General features: G+C 45.0%; 1 protein-coding gene across 2 annotated transcripts in view; it reads right to left on the bottom strand.

Annotated features, from left to right (window-relative positions):
• The window catches only part of TPH2 (tryptophan hydroxylase 2), a 98,553-nt gene that overhangs the window by 63,264 nt on the left and 17,297 nt on the right, over positions 1–17,992 (bottom strand). For both annotated transcript variants that reach the window (XM_059404696.1, XM_059404697.1), the window contains exon 6: positions 2,451–2,647. In XM_059404696.1, coding sequence (XP_059260679.1) covers positions 2,451–2,647 — 197 coding nt within the window. The remainder of the gene's footprint in view (positions 1–2,450; positions 2,648–17,992) is intronic.

The following is a 17,992-nucleotide window of genomic DNA, read 5'->3' on the forward strand; positions in this document are numbered from 1 at the left end:
TGCAGCCAGAGTCCACGCTATACCATATGGCCTCTCATAAAAATATTAAGTTGGGAGACAGATGTGGCAAAAATTATGGGATGGTATTCTAATTACTGGGGTTTGGGAAACAACGCAGTAAAAATCAATTCCCATATATGAGTAATCAAGCCCATGGTAAATCTATAATATGCACATAACTGTGGGAAACAAAAAGGGACACGCCAGAGGCAAGGCCGTTAGGGAGAACATAAGCCACTTAAACAACATAAGGCATTATGTAATTAGGCACTAATTAAGCAACACTGATTAGTGGTCTCAGTCTTTTTCCTGTTGTAAGAAATATCATGGATGGTGTTTACACATGGGGCTCTCCCATTGCGCTGGACGTGGTTCCATATACCTGCTCTCAGACCCTGCCTCCTTCTCCCCTGATACGCCCATGATCTCAGAGGAACTCTGAGAGGGAAAGATTGTGGGGACTGTTAGGATCAGGATTCAGAGAGGAGACAGGACTTGCTCTGAGTCTTAAAGAATAGATAGAATTTGATAGGTGGAGGAGGGAGGATTTTTCTAGCAAGGGAGAGAACCACAGAACCTGGGCAAAGGTATGGAGAGCCCACAGGTAGAATGGAGGGTTTGCACGGCGAAATCGTCGAAGCACACCATCTGGGAAAACCAGGTTGGAGCCTTGAGTTGAGGCTGAGCAGTTCAGAACAGGATCATATAAACCAGAGATCAGCAAACTATGGCCCATAGTCCAAATCCAGTTTGTTGTGTGCACCCCATGAGCTAAAAATACTTTTTAGATTTTTTTTTTAACAGTCACACTTAAATAGTTATTGAAGTACTGACAGAAGAGCCTCCATTTGTCTCTTGGCCCACAAGAACAGAAAAGAAAAAAAAAGTCTAACCCCAGTAAAAATCAAAGGGGAACCACTGGTAGCTTCTGAGCAGAGATGTCTGGAAGGAAGTGATACTTTAGGAAGCTTCATCTGGAAGCAGAGGACAAGAGAGTGGAGGGGAGAAAATACGGACATGAAAGTTGTAGAACAGGGACCTCAGTCTGGGTGGTGGCAGTTGGCAGGCTGACGATGAGTAGCAAAGCTAGAAGTGGCCCCACGTGGAGGCTGCAGCAAGCTGAGGCATAGCCTCCGAAGATGCCCATGACCTCACACCCTGGACTATGCAGCAAAATGGGCTTTGCAGGTCTGATTAAGTTAAGGATTTTCAGATGGGGCGATTATCCCGGATTACTCAGGGGATGTCTGAGATAATCATGAGGATCCTCATAAAAGGGACACAGGAGGGTCAGAATCCGAGGAGGAGACGTGACGAAGGAAGCAAGAGGATGGAGCCACGTAAGGAAAAGGCCAGGAGCCAAGGAAGGCAGGTAGACTCCAGAAGCTGAAAGAGGCAAGGAAACAGAACCCTTCGGAAGGAATGCAGCCCAGCCAAGACCTTGGTATTAGACTTCCCATCTCCAGCACAGTAAGATAATACATTTCTCTTATTTAAAGTCACAAAGTTTGTGGTGTTGTCTTATAGCAGCAATAGGAACCTAAAACAAAGACTGATTACCTAGTGGAGAGGATGGGGAGGAATTCAGAGGGGCTCCTGAGAGGTGGGCCTGAGGAGTCTAGAGAATAAAGTGTTACAGATGGAGGGTAGGCAGGCGAGGAAGGCAGTTCCGGGAAAGAAGAAGGGCAGCGAAGGTTTTGCTTTTACAACTGCTACACTTGAGACGGGGGTAGAGGAAAGAATGGAGAACCCGGGACGCAACCCCAGGGAAGCTCAGAGGAGGAAGCAGGGCCACCAAGAAACCGGGCTTCCTGCTGCCACTCCTACAAGTTTCCCCCGTTGCTGTCCCAGGAGAGCCAGTGAGGAGAGTGACCACACAAGGACATGAACTTGAGCTGACACTGTGTCTCATCTAGTTGCCTACTGTATCAGGCATGAGAATAGCCCCTGGCGTATCACGTATATATAAAAATATTTCTTTGATTAACTGACTGGTTTCCCCCAAAGGAAAGTCACTAGTGTTCAACATTATCCATGATATTTCTTATGCAATACTAATTTTTAACAAAGCAAATAAAATGTCACCTTCGAGGTCATTCCATTCCCACGTAGCCCCACAGAGTAGTTCCTGGATCAGAAAGAGCTCAAAGCTGAACTTGCCAATAACCTTTGGGGTTTACCGCCTAGAACAGCCAACCACGAGAGAGCCCACCAAAGCCCCTGAGCGGTGTGAACAGCGGAGTCCCTCTCCCTGCCCACGGTCTCTGCTCTGCTTCCCGCAGGTGGCCCTGGGGAGTCAATGGTTCAGTGCTCCTCTCTTTAAATCAAAGGGAGTGTTTCTTTTTTTTTTTTTTTTTTTGTAGAAAGGGCCGTTTCTGCACCATGTGTCCTTGGGAGACAAGCAAGGATGCTGGCTAGGAAGGCAAGAGACAGCCTGTGTGAAGACCTACCTTTCAGAAACACGGAGACATCTTGGAGTTGAGGCACATTGTCCTCCCGGTAGCCACAGTATTTAGTCAGCAGAGGGAAGTTTTTCAAATACTCCCGACAAGCATGAGTGGGGTAGAGCTTGGAGAGCTCGCGGAACACGACGCCCCACGTCTTCGTTTCTTCCTCTGTGTACTCCACCCTGGGGATGGGCTGGCCGCTGGGCGGGAGAGAAGACCAGTGAATGACTCGAGCTCTGGAACAGAGTTAAACATCTCATTGCATACCTACCATTAGTCAAGTTCTTGCAAAGTGGGACATTGAGTGTCTGAAAGGATCCCATGCAGAATTATTTTTTAAATAAATGGTAACTTTTAATTTTGTATATTTGGACTTCCATACAAATAATTTGGTTAATTTACATCTTCACACAACCCTATGGAAATTTGACAAGACTTATGTACTTACACTGAGATCAGTAATGAATAAGAGCTCTGGGTTGGAAGAAACTGGTTTGGGTACAAAGCTATGCTCTGGAAGCCTTTTCTGTAGTCACCTACTGAAGTCAATAAACAGATGTTGCCTCTAGAAAATGAAATTGCCTGTGGGTTCTCTCTGTCCTTGTGGGGAAACCGCCCCAATCTCCAAGTGTAATTTTAAGATTTTTCGTTCAGTGAGTAAAATGTCTGGGAACTATGAAAAACAAACAAACAAAAAAAACTATACTGAATTCTTGGGGTGCCTCACTGGCTCAGTAAATAGAGCATGTGACTCTTGAATTCAGGGTTGTGAATTTGAGCTCCACATTGGGTGTGGAGGGTATATAAATATAAAATCTTTAAAAAAAAAAAAAAAAAGCTGGGGTGCCTGAGTGTCTCAGTTAAGCCACTGCCTTCAGCTCGGGTCATGATCCCAGGGTCCTGGGATCGAGTCCCACATCAGGCTCCCTGCTTGGCGGGGAGCCTGCTTCTCTCTCTCCCTCTGCCTTTCCCTCCACCTGATTGTATTTATTTGACAGACAGAGAGAACACAACCTTTAAAAAATAAATAAATAAACTGTACTTAATTCTAAAGTGAGAACTTTGCACAATGTACAATAGGGGAATTCATTACCCATCATGCTGGGAGGGTCATACATTAAGCTTTCTCACTTTAGCAGAGGGGTCAGAAAACCTCTTCTGCAAAGGTTCAGAAAGCAAACTAAATATCTTAAGTTTTTGTGTGCCACCTGGTCTCAGTCACAACTGTTGAATTCTGCCATTATTTCTCAAAGACAGCCAGAAATGACATGTAAACAAATGAACATCGTTGTATCCTCATCACAGCTGCATTACAAAAACAGACAGTTGGCTAGAGTTGACCTACAAGCCACAGTGTGCCGACTCCTAGGTCAGAATAGTGAGAGGTGGCTCGAGACTGGAAAGGGCATGGAGAGCTTCCTGGAGGAGGCTGAGCCTCATGGGCCAGGTAGGATCTGCAAGTTCCTGGACAGAAAGGTGATGGAGGGAATGTTGTTTTAATAGCAACCAGCAGCCATGAGCAGGAAACAGCTTGGGGCGTGGGGGGGAGGTGCCGGAGGGGGGGGGGTGATGGACAGTAGAACAAAGGCAGTATGGACATGTGCTTTTGCAAGCTATTGTTTGACAGACCTGAATCTGAATTTAGCCTCTGACTAAGAAACCTATTTTAAAAGTGAAATTAGGGTTTTGAAAAACCTCTCAAGACATCCTCAACAGCCACCTGCAGCACTCCTCCCCTCCCCCGCTGCCTACTCTGGCCATGCGGCAGAAGTTCCTTCCCCAGATATATACATACAACATATGGAAGTCCAAATAGACACACATGAAACTAGGAATGCTACCTTGGCCATCTACAGAACCCAGCCTGCAGCAGGCAGCCGCCACAGGAACCCAAGCGCGGGCACCAACTGCCACTAACGGCTGCAGCAGCTGCAGGACCCCTTCAACAAGCTGGGACCACCTGGAGTACCCCCCTCCCGCCACCCCACACCCCCACCCAGCGCCCCGCCCCCACGCCTTCCCCCACCAAGGCAGTGGAAAACGGAAAGTGGACATTAACAAGATTAAGCTAACACACAGATCCCCCACCCCCCCCCAACCATCTCTATACTTCAGGGTGCTTGTGCCATAATGCTTTCTGTTTAAACTTTAAGTCCAAATATGGTTCCCACTGCCCCAAATTATTTTTATTAAAAAAAAAAATAGAACTGCAGTATATGAGGGATAAGGGAAGAACACACTTAAGAAAGAACAAGAAATTAGCATTTGCTTTCTCTAAGTACCAAGAGTGGGGCTCACGCAAACCAAATTAGAAAGAGATTAGCCTTGTTTAAATTTGGCTCTTGATAACAAATAAAAAATTACAACCTGGCAAATATTTGCTGAGAAGATCAAGACTGCTAAGGCTTAGCATCTGTGATAAGTTTAGAATGAAAGCTTGAAATGGGAAGATAAAAATAGAAAGGATGCAAGGAAATAAATATATAAACGGTCTGCCTCCAGTTCCAGAAAATTCAACGAAATCAATTGGAGTCAGGTAAGCCAATAAAGCTAATAAGAGCTGGGCACGAGCACGAGGCAGGAAGGCGATGAGGCTGAAACAGTAAATGAAATATTGAGAAGCCATTTGAAAAGAATCGTTAGGTCAAACTTTTCCCCTGGATATGAATCTGCAAAACCTTCGGCATTTCAGAGGGGAGCTGAATATAGCCAATAGCAAGCAACAGAAGGAAAGCAAGTGTGAGCTGGAATGCGAGCAAAGAGCTTTACAGATCTGTTACTTAATAACGAATTTCCAGCATTAGTCATAGTACATTTTCATCCCCACCTCTCCCTCCCATTCCCCACCCCGCAGCCCTTGTCTGTCCTGCCTGAGTGGCTCACTGGCCTGGTCTCTGAGTCTCCATGCTTGTGTATGTGACTGCTACCCTGATAGCAGGTAAGTCTGACTCTGGCCATCTGGAGCTTTCTCGTTCCACTCCAGCCCCTAGCCCCAGGTCACTCTTAAAGGCAGATGTTTAAAAGTCAACTTCATCACAAAGTAAATGTTAACTTTATCCATATTATTTCTCTGATTAATAGCCAAAATACCAAGATTGAAGAAAAAATAAGAAATTTCCTATTTTTCTCTGCAGCTAATAAGATTATATAATAAAAACCCATCTTTGAGAGTTCACTATGGGCCATTTTTCTAAGGCTTTTTAAGTATTGTTTTTATGAATTAATCCACTTGATTCTCACAACAACTCGGTGAGGTACACACTGTTAGTATCCCCATTTACACATGAAGAAATTGAGGCTCAGAGAAATTAAGGTGTATGCCTAAAATCATGGGGCCAGGCTTAAAACCCAGTCAGTCTGGTTCAAGACTGGTTGTAGTCTTAATTGTTTGGTGTATACCAAAGAAATAAATTATGTATTCCAGTAACCAACCTATTTTCAAATACCAAACTGAATAAGGCTTATAGGTATGAGTATTTATACATAGAAAATCTCATATAATCACATGTAATCGTGGTACTTGCTGCATTTGTAGATTATGGAAAGTTCTTCCATATTTACTCACTTATTAATTTCTCTCAGTAAGATCAGAGATAGTGGTTGGGGCACTAGGAATGCATGTATGCTTTTTTTGTTGTTGTTGTTTTTTTAAGAATTTATTTATTTATTTGACAGAGAGAGATCACAAGTAGGCAGAGAGGCAGGCAGAGAGAGAGAGGAGGAAGCAGGCTCCCCGCCGAGCAGAGAGCCCGATACGGGACTCGATTCCAGGACCCCGGGATCACGACCCGAGCCGAAGGCAGTGGCCTAACCCACTGAGCCATCCAGGCGCCCCTACATGTATGTTTTTAAAACATTGATATTTGACATTTGGAAACATAAAAATTGTGGTCCTGGGGAAAACAGAATGCATTGCCCTTCTTTGCCCTTGTCATGGATTAAGGTGTTTTGGTGTGAATTGTATATGAGAAGAATGACAGGAGGGTCATTCTTCAGCATCCTAAAACTCTCCTCTGGCCCAAAATCGAAGTCACTCAAGTACTTCACATTCTAGAGAAAGCCCCCAGCAGCTAGAGTGAGCCAGGTTATTAAGAGTCAGCAGAGCAAAGGGTGCCTGAGTGGCTCAGTGGGTTAAAGCCTCTGCCTTCAGCTCAAGTCATGATCTCAGGGTCCTGGGATCGAGTCCCACATCGGGCTCTCTGCTCAGCAGGGAGCCTGCTTCCCCCTCTCTCTCTGCCTGCTGCTCTGCCTACTTGTGATCTCTCTCTCTCTCTCTCTCTCTCTCTGTGTCAAATAAATAAATAAAATTTTTTAAAAAAGAGTCAGCAGAGCGACTCCTGGGTGGCTCAGTTGGTTAAGCAGCCAACTCTTGATTTCAGCTTAGGCCAGTGAGATCAAGCCCTGTCTCAGTCTCCACACTCAGTGGGGAGTCTGCTTGAGGATACTCTCTCTCCATGTCCCTCTGCCTTTCCCCCTGCTCATGTACATGCTCTCTCTCTCTCTCTCTCTCAAATAAATAAACCTTAAAAATTAAAAAAAAAAAAAAAAGAAAAGAAAAAAGGAGACTGCAGGAATGGCCCTACCACTACATAAGTTCTCTCAGGGGTACCTGGCTAGAATATGTGGCTCTTGTTCTCAGGGTTGTAAAGTCAAGCCCCACCCTAGGTGTAGAGATTACTTCAAGATAAAATATCTTAAAAAATAAATTCTGTCCAACCACCCTTCCTACCCACCCACAAACACCTCCACTAGTCTAACAAAATAAGAGAGGCACAGGATTTCAGGGAAGGCCAGTGTTTAAGGGAGAGGGCAGGTTCTTTCCCCTCCCCACAGTGAGGAGAATAGACTGCACCATGACAATCATTTAGGAGGACTGCCCAGGAGAAGTGGGGCCTAACATCACATTTCCAACCTGGACCACAGCTGAGCAGCAGGACCCCGGACCCTCCTGCTATGGCCACCAGACTAAAGCAGGAGAAAGACATGAGGGTATCAGGAAGCTAAGAATATAGAAGAGGAAGTCGGACAGGTGTCCTCTGACATTTGAGGTTCACATGAATATGAAGTCAGATGCCTTGTAAACTCTAGAGATTTCTGTGGAATCCAATATGATGTGCCTGGGAGGAAAAGGGAGCTGTTCTGCTCAGCTCTCAGGAGACAGAAGGGGCTCCCATCACTTCCATCACTCCGGCTCTGTGAGGGGTTCCCAAGCTCTATAGTGTGCACAACCTAGAGAAAGGGTCAGTGGCATGACCACTGCCAAGGCCACAGGGATGCACGATACATGTCTGTAGAGAGACAGAGGGAAGGGTGCTGGCCTAAGAAGCTATAAAAAACACTCTGCAGAGACTCTTTGCACAGAGACCAGCCCATCAGAGAGAATCTGTCTAAGCCAGCGTGAGTGTGGCCTGTAGTCTGCCCATCACCGATATTCTAACAACCCTGTAAAAAGCTCTCAGCCACCTCCCTCCTCTCAGCTTCCAACTCCAGGGAAGCGAGGTCATGGAAGAGAGAAGGGAGGAGGTCTCAGAACCAGCACACACACACATCTTGCACACAGACGCATTCCCTCCAAATAACAGAGGGCGGGGCCGGAGGATACACTTTGCATCAAATTTGAGATTAATCTTTTTTTTAAATGAATGGGACGAGGCCTTAAATACCCAAATGAGACTACACTAATAATTGAAAATGACAGCAAATTAGATGTTGCTAAGGAACTTGCTTCCCAGCAGGAAAGTAGAATTCAACACAATACAGTTGAAAGCAGCGAGTGGGAAAAATAAAACCATTTTGCCGTTGGAATAAACCCCAACAACATGAGACTTCTCAACAAACTAATGACATGTAAATATTATAATTAGATCTTTAGGGAGTCTCCTCCATTTATATGGAATTAGTTGGGATTCCAGAATTCTCAATAACCACCAAAATTATTATTCACAGATCCCTAAATCACTGGAGGGAAACAGATGCGACTTTCAGTAGCTTCTACTCACTGCAGACTCAGCCCTCGTGCCAAAGAATGGTAAACTAAGGCTTTAGAAACTCGACAGGGAACCAGCGTTCGGTGAAGATGGAACTGGAAAAAGCATGACAGTGGTCACCACAGAAATCGAGGCTTGACAATGGGAAAAATCCCTGATGCAGTAGGTTACTCAGAGAGGACGAAGAACTTTCTTGGGAAATACTGAAAGCTGTGGGAGGCGTTTTTCTGCCTGTGAAGTGGAACGCTACTCTTCCTGGAGGCAGGGGGATGATCCTGAAAAACCTGCCCTGAAAAACATTGCAGGGGCAAAGGTACCTTTATAGTTCTAAGTTCCGAGCTTGTTCAAGTTGTTTAACAAACATGTTGTGGATCCTGACATCCAAGGACACGTACCCCACTAAGGCTGAAATTGTGGGAGTTCTTTCTTTAGCCACATGAAGAAGCAGTAACCCTTTCGTTTTATTTAATGATTTCTTTGATCTTCTCCTCCAGCAGGTCCAACCACAAGGCTGGACTTTTCTTCTACCTTTTTTTTTCCCCCTAATTTGGGAGATTGGAAAATATTTGATTACAGTGGCACATCCTGGCTGTCTGCTGGAGGCCTTGCTGCTAGAATTTCACAGGTGAGATGCAGTTTCTTTGTTTGCATTATGGTTAGAAGAACCCCAGCACTGGGAAGCAGTTCACATAGTCCATGGAGGACAGTGTGACAGGCTGCCGTTGACAGTATTTACATGGAGATGGCAAGACTACGGGCCGCAGCACAAGGCGGACTGTGTTCTTTTAAACAGTTGGGTCTCCTCAGAGGCAAGACCCAACCAGAGCAGAAGGTAAACAGAGAATCCGTTAAGGGGGTGGGTGAATCTGATAGAAGCAGTTAGGAATTAACTCATTTTTTATTTGATTTCATTACATGTTCCTCAGGCCAGGAGATGCCTCACTTATTCAACAGCTGTTTATCTGCCTGGAATAGACTGTCCCTCTCATCTCTGCCTCATCTTTTCTTCCTTCCCTACCTTAGGCAGTTCTCTCTTGATTGACACTTCCACCTGGGGGTTTGCAGAAGGGAAATGAGAAGAGATGAAATGTAAAACCCCATCAACTTTGCAACTCATTAGCAATTAGCAGCTCCTCTAAGGGTCTGGACAGGGCCTTTGGAGAAAGAGCATGGAAACGTAAAGGCAGGAGGTCTCTATCTTTGTTCCTTCTTGACTTATGACACATGCACGTGCTGCCTCCCCAATGCACATACCCAGAATTCTGCGTAATTTTCAGGGAGCTATCTGCAATTCATCCTCTTTCCTTGCCATGCAAGGAAACATAAGAATATAGAAGAGGAGATAGATATTATTCTAACATCATAAGAATAGTCTTTATTTCAATCCAATGTTATTTTTTTAAGATTTTATTTATTTGAGAGAGGGAGAGCATGAGCAGAAGGGAGAGGCAGAGGGAGAGGAAGAAGCAGACTGCCCACTGAGCAGAGGGCCAGGTGCGGAGCTCCATCCCATGATCCCAAGATCATGACCTGAGCTGAAGGCAGATGCTTAACGAATTGGAGACACTGAGGTGCCCCCCCTACCATGTGATACTTTTTAAAGAAATATTCATCATTCACTAAATTTACTATCGATTGTTACAAGCCTTTGTTCCACGTCTCACAACTGAAGTGACATACTAGTACACAGAAATTTCCATCAGTACTTGTAACCTCATGTAACTGGTGACCACAATGCCACCTAGTACCGTGCCAGTTGGTCCCACCTTCATGAAACAGTATCACCTGCAACCAGGTGTCTCCAGCAGAGAGCTGTCTGGTCAGTGGGAGTTCAGCAGGAAGATGGCTGACACCTCTGAGACTAGAAACTATGTTGACACAAGCCAGGATAAACAAAACAAAACCTAAGTGGAGTCCATGGATTCCATTAAAGTTTAACCAGAAAGCAAATGCCATTTTTTCTACTGATTTCCAAAAGTCAATGAGAAAAGTGTAAGTCTCCTGCATTTGATAAAGTTACACTTCAGAATTCAGACCATAAAGGACAGTCAATAACTTTATGATGAAACAGTGTCAATAATCCAGGTGGGGCAGGGCACAGGGAGTAATAGATCCAAAATATTAGTCTGCTAAATCTATTCCCCCATCACCAGGTATGTTCCTGGATTTTTGTTTGCTCGTTCGTTTTTATATCCCTGCTACCCAGACCAGAGTCTGGAATATATAGGTGTCCAACAAATATTATTTGTCAAATAAGTAAATCAATCCAGCTGAAACAAGCTACATATTTAAAGGTTAAGAAGAGGGGTGCCTGAGTGGCTCAGTGGGTTGAGCCTCTGCCTTCGGCTCAGGTCATGATCCCAGGGTCCTGGGATCAAACCCCACATCGGGCTCTCTGCTCCACAGGGAGCCTGCTTCCCCCCTCTTTCTGCCTGCCTCTCTGCCTACTTGTGACCCCTCTCTCCATCAAATAAATAAATAAAATCTTTTAAAAATAAACAAATAAAGGTTAAGAAGAATTATAGTGGTGTATCACAAAGCCAGACAGATATACATTTGTCTTACTTCATCCCTGCTTCATATTTTAATTGCTATGGAAGAAGCAAGTCCAAAGACTTTGAGATATTAGTAACTTTTCTGGTAGCTCCTGATTATCCTCATGTACTACATACTTTATATGTAAGTGTTTCTTTTTTTCTAATTTTCTTAACTCAGTCTTCCTAGGCATATCCTATACTTGTAGCCACAGTTTTCATGAGGAAAGAAAGCAGCATATGCAAACCCAAAGGGACATAAAAGCCAAACTTGGCTGAACACAAAGATGTTTCCTTTGCTGGACTTCTTACGGAATGAACTTGCAAAGATGTTTCCAAAGCTACAGAGCATGATGATCAAATGCAACTTTTCAAAAAGGAAACTCACAAATCAGTACAGTGACATAACAGCCGTCTGGGCTATATCCAGATTTCAAACCGTTGAGTTGTCTGACATAAATAACGTGGCTCGTTGAGGGTCATTTGGTAAGGAGATCGGGCAGCCCGAGACAGCTATGCCACACCACAGGGTAGACGTAAAGGCACAAACTCATTTTCAGCGAGTCCCCTAGGCCAGTCAGGTAAAGAGCATTTGTGATCACATATTTTATTTGCTTTTGCAAATGAGTTTTGCACACATGAATTTTCGCAAATGAGTCTTTGGGCCCTAAGGAACTTTCAGATGGTAGCAAACAAAAACGTTAGTTTGTTTTGTTCACATTGTTAATATTGGTGCTGCCTTTACAGAAGACATAATGAAAATAAACCACTACACCTTGGGAGCCTCAGGGAGAGTGAAAATTTAACTCCTGGAAATTATTTGTTTTTATTTGTCCCGTGCACCCCAGGATAGGGCTTCCCGCTATTTTCTCACCTTGCAGAAAGCCCTCTTCACATTCTAGAGGAGTGATTTTCTTCCACAAAAACCATCATGAAATTAACTATGAACAGCCACAGCAATGGGTTTCACATCCATTGCTACGTGCGTGTTCAACACCCAAAAGGAAGGGGAACTCAAAAAAATGCAATCCAGAAATGAGCTGAAATGCAATAGCGGCCAACAATCTCAGGGCATGGATATGGAGAGACCCAGGCTGGGGGCTCCAAGGCCTCCAGATTTAATCCCACCCATCTTGCTCCCTGGCCAACAGGGACCAGATGTTGCTAACTACTGGACCCCCACAATGCCTTATATAAAGTGGTGGGTGAGGGAGTGTGGTTACCCTACAGGTCATGGCCCTAAGGAAATTAATAATAGCATCCATCCATTCATCTACCTGTAACAATAGCAATATAAACAATAACAATATAACAGCACCTCACCTGGAGAATGTCATATACTGCTCACCTTACAGAGTGATTAAATAACTATTAGTCTCCCTATTTTATGGTGAAGGAAACTGAGGCTCACGCATAGTAATCTAAGATCAAACAGCTGGTAAGAGGCACCGCTGGGACTCGATTACAGAGGGCAAGCTCTAGAGACCCCCACTCTTAACCAACACACCTCAGTGCAAGGTACTGAGTACCTAATGTGTATGAAGCATTGAGTTTGGCCTCCGTTTCCCCATTTGAAACTCAGGGAAATAAGACAACCACACAACACTGAGAAGATCAGGTGACATCATCTGCAAACCCGCCCCCCCCCCACCCCTGCCATGCCTAAAACCTAACGCTACTCAGTTTAGCTGGATCCCTTCCTCCAGGCGTCCAGGAATGAATGCAATTTCATCCCTTCCCTGCAGGGTCGGGAATAGGCCTGGAGATGACAAAACAGTGCTCTTCTGTGTGAATCCATTCACCTCTCAGACAGAACTTGCGGAAAGTAATTTCAGCCCTTCACATTCATGGAAATCTTTTTAAAGTAAAATGCCCTACCTCATTCCCCGCGAACAGCGTTAGAACCTGGTGCAACCCCTGTCCTTGTCAGGAAGTGACACAGGGCCATACTGTGCTAATGTTTTCCCCAGCTGCTGGAGCCGCGTTATAATCAGACAACATCCTACTGAGGCATTCACGCACATCTAAAAAACCCGCCAAGCTCCAAAAATGAAAAAGAGAAACCTTTTCCAAATCAATTTTCCCTTTTGTCTTTCTTTCCATTCTCAGGCTCGCTTCCTTTCAGCCACTGAGCTGAACTTCAGGTAAAAAGAAACATTTGGCATGAAAATGATTCTTCCATAAAGCCTGACATCTTTTAAATACTTTGAAGAACTGTGCATTTCAAATATGCTGAGAACTCTGTAGAGAACAGAGTAGCTTTTATAAAACCCGGTCATTTAATTCTGTTGCTCTCGTTTTTTGACTTGAGGATGATACCACCTATGTCAAAGGGAAGTTGCTATGTGGATTGAAAAAAAGGGCAGGGGGGTGGCGGGGGAGGGGGTGGCCTCTTGAGTGGAAAAAGATACTCAGGTTCTATGGAAGAGGCCCTCTTGAAAACCCTAATGTGACCTTCCTCAGAAACCATTCCAGTCGTCTGGGAAATGACCCCAGCACAACAAATATTTGGTTTTGTTCTACTTTTCAATTTACCGCTCCATTTCAGAGAAATTAAAGCATCAACAACTGGTGTTTATGCAGGAGTCACAAAAACCCAGCCACATATATCTCAGTTTCATTCAAAACCTGGGAAAGCAAATCAATGGGGGATAATGGAATGGGATAAAATTAGCTCCGTCGGGGAGAAAACATATTTGCCTTCTAAGGTGCGTCTTCTCAAAAAGGCGGAAGAGGCAAAAAAAAAATATTCAATCTCGGTCCCATCTCACAAGAGCCCACAATTCATCAAGGTGCCCATCTGCCAATGAAACCGATGAGAAAAATAGAATTAAAGACAAAAACTTGCAACCTTCCAGTGAAGTTTTCTTCCCTGGGAAGAAAGCGTGACTTGTCCCTCTCATCCTTCCTGCACCTTCTGTTTGTGATGTTTCCAATTAAGATTCGCCTACCTAAAAATAGGTAATGTGGCACTCACAACTCCTGTTAGTAATGTATTTCTTTTCACTTTTCGCTTCTGAAACCAAGCAGGATCCATAAATCATGCCTCTTCTCGCATGAAATGAGAAATACGAAGGTCAACGGAAATTTCTCGGAAGATGGAGAGGTGGAGCCACCCCAGTTACAGTTCTGCAAGTTGCCATAATTGCACATGCCTCCTAGGAAAGACTCGGTGTCAGGAATCCTGCAGCTCAAACGAAAGCTAACTGGTCACAAGAACCTGGGAGTCGGGAAGGCCCCCCGCGCGGTGCCCACGGATGGGCGGGCACAGGCAGCATCCGCTACCCAGGATCAGTCCTACTCACTGTCTGGAGCCTACCTTTGCTTGCCGCCGATCATCTACCTCCTTCCTCTTCTTTGCAAAACTAGAGTGACTCCCGCAGAGTCCTGTAGCACAAGTCTTGTAAACAAGACCTCCTGCTGGCGTGGAAGGCAAATCCATTCCCTATGATGTGTCTATTCAGTGTCTTAGAGTGTGTGGCACTTCTGTCCCAGAGAGCTTCCTGTGGACATGGAGCATCTGGGGCTGTGGGTCGGGGGAGAGGAGGGTAGCAAAAAAAGGCTTTCCTCTGCTTTGATAGGGAAAGGAGAATGAGAGGCTTCTGTGCAGAATGAGAGGCTTCTCTCTCTCTCTCTCTCTCTCTCTCTCTCTGATGGAACGGAGTAGAATATTCACAAGCTCCCCCAAATTGAATGAGCCTGCTGGGTTGGCAATTGCACTTTTCAAATATGCCAGTCCGCATTCGGGACTGTTTTGTTTTAGGGTCTCTGTTTAACTGTGTACTTATGCTCAGAGCAAATGAATCACAAAAGGGTGCGATTCTGTTAAATCAAAAAATCAAGAAATGAATAGTCTAGTGACTAGAAAAAGCCAGAGAGGGACAAATCCCTGGCAGTGGTTTCTCAAGCGTCAGCCCAGCTGTGTTTATTTCCATCCATCATTTATCCCACGGGGGTCAGGCCCTGACAGGCAGGACAAGAAGCGGGCAGGACCAAGCAGAGTCAGGCAGAATGGCTGAGCAGGCTGGGGCATGGCTCTGCCCCACCAAGACCCCCCCCCCCCCCCCGCCCACCGGGGAAGTGCCAGAGACTCGAACCCTGCTGAGTTGAGTCCTGGCTCCCTAAAGCCTGGAGTGAACTAAATACAGACAAGAACCGTGCATTTCAAATATGCGGAGATTCTGTGAAGGGAATGACTTTTTAAAATGCCAAGTGTCCGTTCTGTGACTGCTCTTTTCAACCAGTGTACAATACTGCCTATGTCGAAAGGAAGGGCCACAAAAGACAAAAGACCAGACGTGGCTTCTTGGGCAAAGAGAGAGAGAGAGTCTTCAAGAGAAGCACAGAACAGCCCCGGAAGTGCCCTTACCCAGAAACTATTCTGGTCATTTGGGAAATGAACCAAGGCCGATAGTATTAGCTTTCGTTCCCCTCTTCGACTGCTCCATTTCAGAGACATTAAAGCATCCACCGCTGGTGTTCATGCAGGTAACGTGGTCAGCTCTGTCGCCTTCAGTAAGTTTCCTAATGTCTCTGCAGCGCAGTTTCCTTGTTTTCAAAATGAGTCCAAGAACAGCACTTATCCCAAAGGCTCTTTGTGAGCTTAAATGAGCGAACATGAGCAAAGTGTTGAACACACTGCACAGCACAGGGCAGGCATTTAACCAAAGGAGGCTAAAACTACCCAAATATGCCAGCTGAGAGGTCCCTACCATGACTATTTCTACCACCCTCAGCCCTTCAGGGACTGATCCAACACAGTCCAGCGGCAACCCACACCCTCTAACCCTCGCTGAGACTTCCTGGCCTGGGAAGGCCGTGGAGAGAGCCGCTTTGTTAACTGAGAAGCAAGCTGTATGCATGAGTTACAGGAAACTGAAAAGTGTACACACACACATGCACACGTGTACACACACACATATGTTTTTGAAAAGCTCCTTTAACCAGCCCACCATGGAGCCTGAAATTTCATAATTCATTCACTCCTTAAGGTCCTTTATTCATTTTACATGAGCTCAACAAATGATTATACGGAATTGAGGAACCATTAGCTACTTAACACATGATAATTAGAATCATATCTATCATAGATTCAACCCCAGCTTGCACCAGCCAGCATCTGGGCCCTATAATCACTGCTAGTCTTCCCAACCACACATGGTAGAAACATACTGTGCCCATTTTAAGGTAAGGGCACTGAGACTCAGCAGCTCCTAGGTGGCTCACTTGGTTGAGGGTCTGACTCTTGGTTTCAGTTTAGGTCATGATCTCAGGATCATGAGATTGAACCCTGCATTAGGAAGGAGTCTGCTTGAGATTTTCTCTCCTTCTCCCTCTGTCCCTCTGCCCTCCCTACCCATGCTCTCTCTCTCTCTCTCCGTCTAAAATAAATAAATAAACCTTAACTTAAAAAAAAAAAAAAAGAGCACTGAGACTCAGAGACGCTGGGTCAATGCTCATGGCTACAGAGCAGGAATTCAAACCCAATGCTATCTAGCTCCAAAGTCTATACATTCTGCCACATGTTCTGCCACACCTCTGCTTCCATAAGGATTACTTCTACAGACAACACCGTAGCGCCCATTGTGGTAGAGCTGATAGAGAGGGTTTTGAAGAAAAATTGAACACAACTTAAATGTATAACGTAGCCAACCTCCAAGACGGTCCCCAGGAAAGCCTGCCTCCTGGCTTTCATCCCCACGTGTAGTACCTTCCCACAGTATAGCAGGGTTGGCTATGAAACCAATAGAGTCTATCAGGAGGGATGGTATGCCACTTCTGAAGCTAGGTTATAAAAGGCAGGCTAGGTTCTACCTTGCTTTCTTTGGGACCACTTGATCTGGGGGAAGCCAGTTGCCATATCTTAAGGACACCTGGCAGCCTTATTGGAGGGGCCCATTTTGTAAGAAAATTTGGCCTCCTGCCAATAGCCATGTACATGACCATATTGGAAACAATTCTTCCAGCCCTAGCCTTCTCTCATCAACCTGTTGACTCCAGCCTCATGAGAGACCCTGGCCCAAGACCAAACAGCTAAGCCATTCCCTAAATCCTGACCCTCAGAAGTTTTGTGAGAGTTGGGCACCTGGGTGGCTCAGTTGGTTGGACAACTGTCTTCAGCTCAGGTCATGATCCTGGAGCCCCAGGACTGAGTCCCACATCGGGCTCCTGGCTCAGCAGGGGGTCTCCTTCTCCCTCTGACCCTTCCCCCTCTCATGCTCTCTCTCTCTCACACTCTCTCTCTCTCTCTCTCTCTCTCTCCCCCATTTGCTCTCTCAAATAAATAAATAAAATCTTTAAAAAAAAAAAAAACTTTGTGAGATAAGAAATGCTTGTTGTTCTAAGCTGCTCAATTTTGGAATAATTTATAACACAAAGATAATTACCTAAAACAGTGTAAAAATCAGACAATTTTAGGACTTAAAGAGTCTTGGTGAAGGGGAGTGGAGAAGGATATTAACCAAAAGTTAATAAAAAGATCTGGAAGAGCGCCTGGGTGGTTCAGTCAGATACATATTCAAATCTTGATTTTGGTTCAGGCCATGATCTCAGGGTTGTAAGATGGAGCCCCACATTGGGCTCCACGCTCAGTAGGATTCTGCTTGAGAGTCTTTCCCTCTGCCCCTCCCCCAGCTCACACGCACACATGTGCTCTCTCCAAAATAAATAAATAAAATCTTAAAAAAAAAAAAAAAACTTTGTGAGATAAGAAATGCTTGTTGTTCTAAGCTGCTCAATTTTGGAATAATTTATAACACAAAGATAATTACCTAAAACAGTGTAAAAATCAGACAATTTTAGGACTTAAAGAGTCTTGGTGAAGGGGAGTGGAGAAGGATATTAACCAAAAGTTAATAAAAAGATCTGGAAGAGCGCCTGGGTGGTTCAGTCAGATACATATTCAAATCTTGATTTTGGTTCAGGCCATGATCTCAGGGTTGTAAGATGGAGCCCCACATTGGGCTCCACGCTCAGTAGGATTCTGCTTGAGAGTCTTTCCCTCTGCCCCTCCCCCAGCTCACAC

The sequence above is a fragment of the Mustela nigripes genome, chromosome 6, assembly GCF_022355385.1.
Source record: "Mustela nigripes isolate SB6536 chromosome 6, MUSNIG.SB6536, whole genome shotgun sequence".
Taxonomy (NCBI): domain Eukaryota; kingdom Metazoa; phylum Chordata; class Mammalia; order Carnivora; family Mustelidae; genus Mustela; species Mustela nigripes.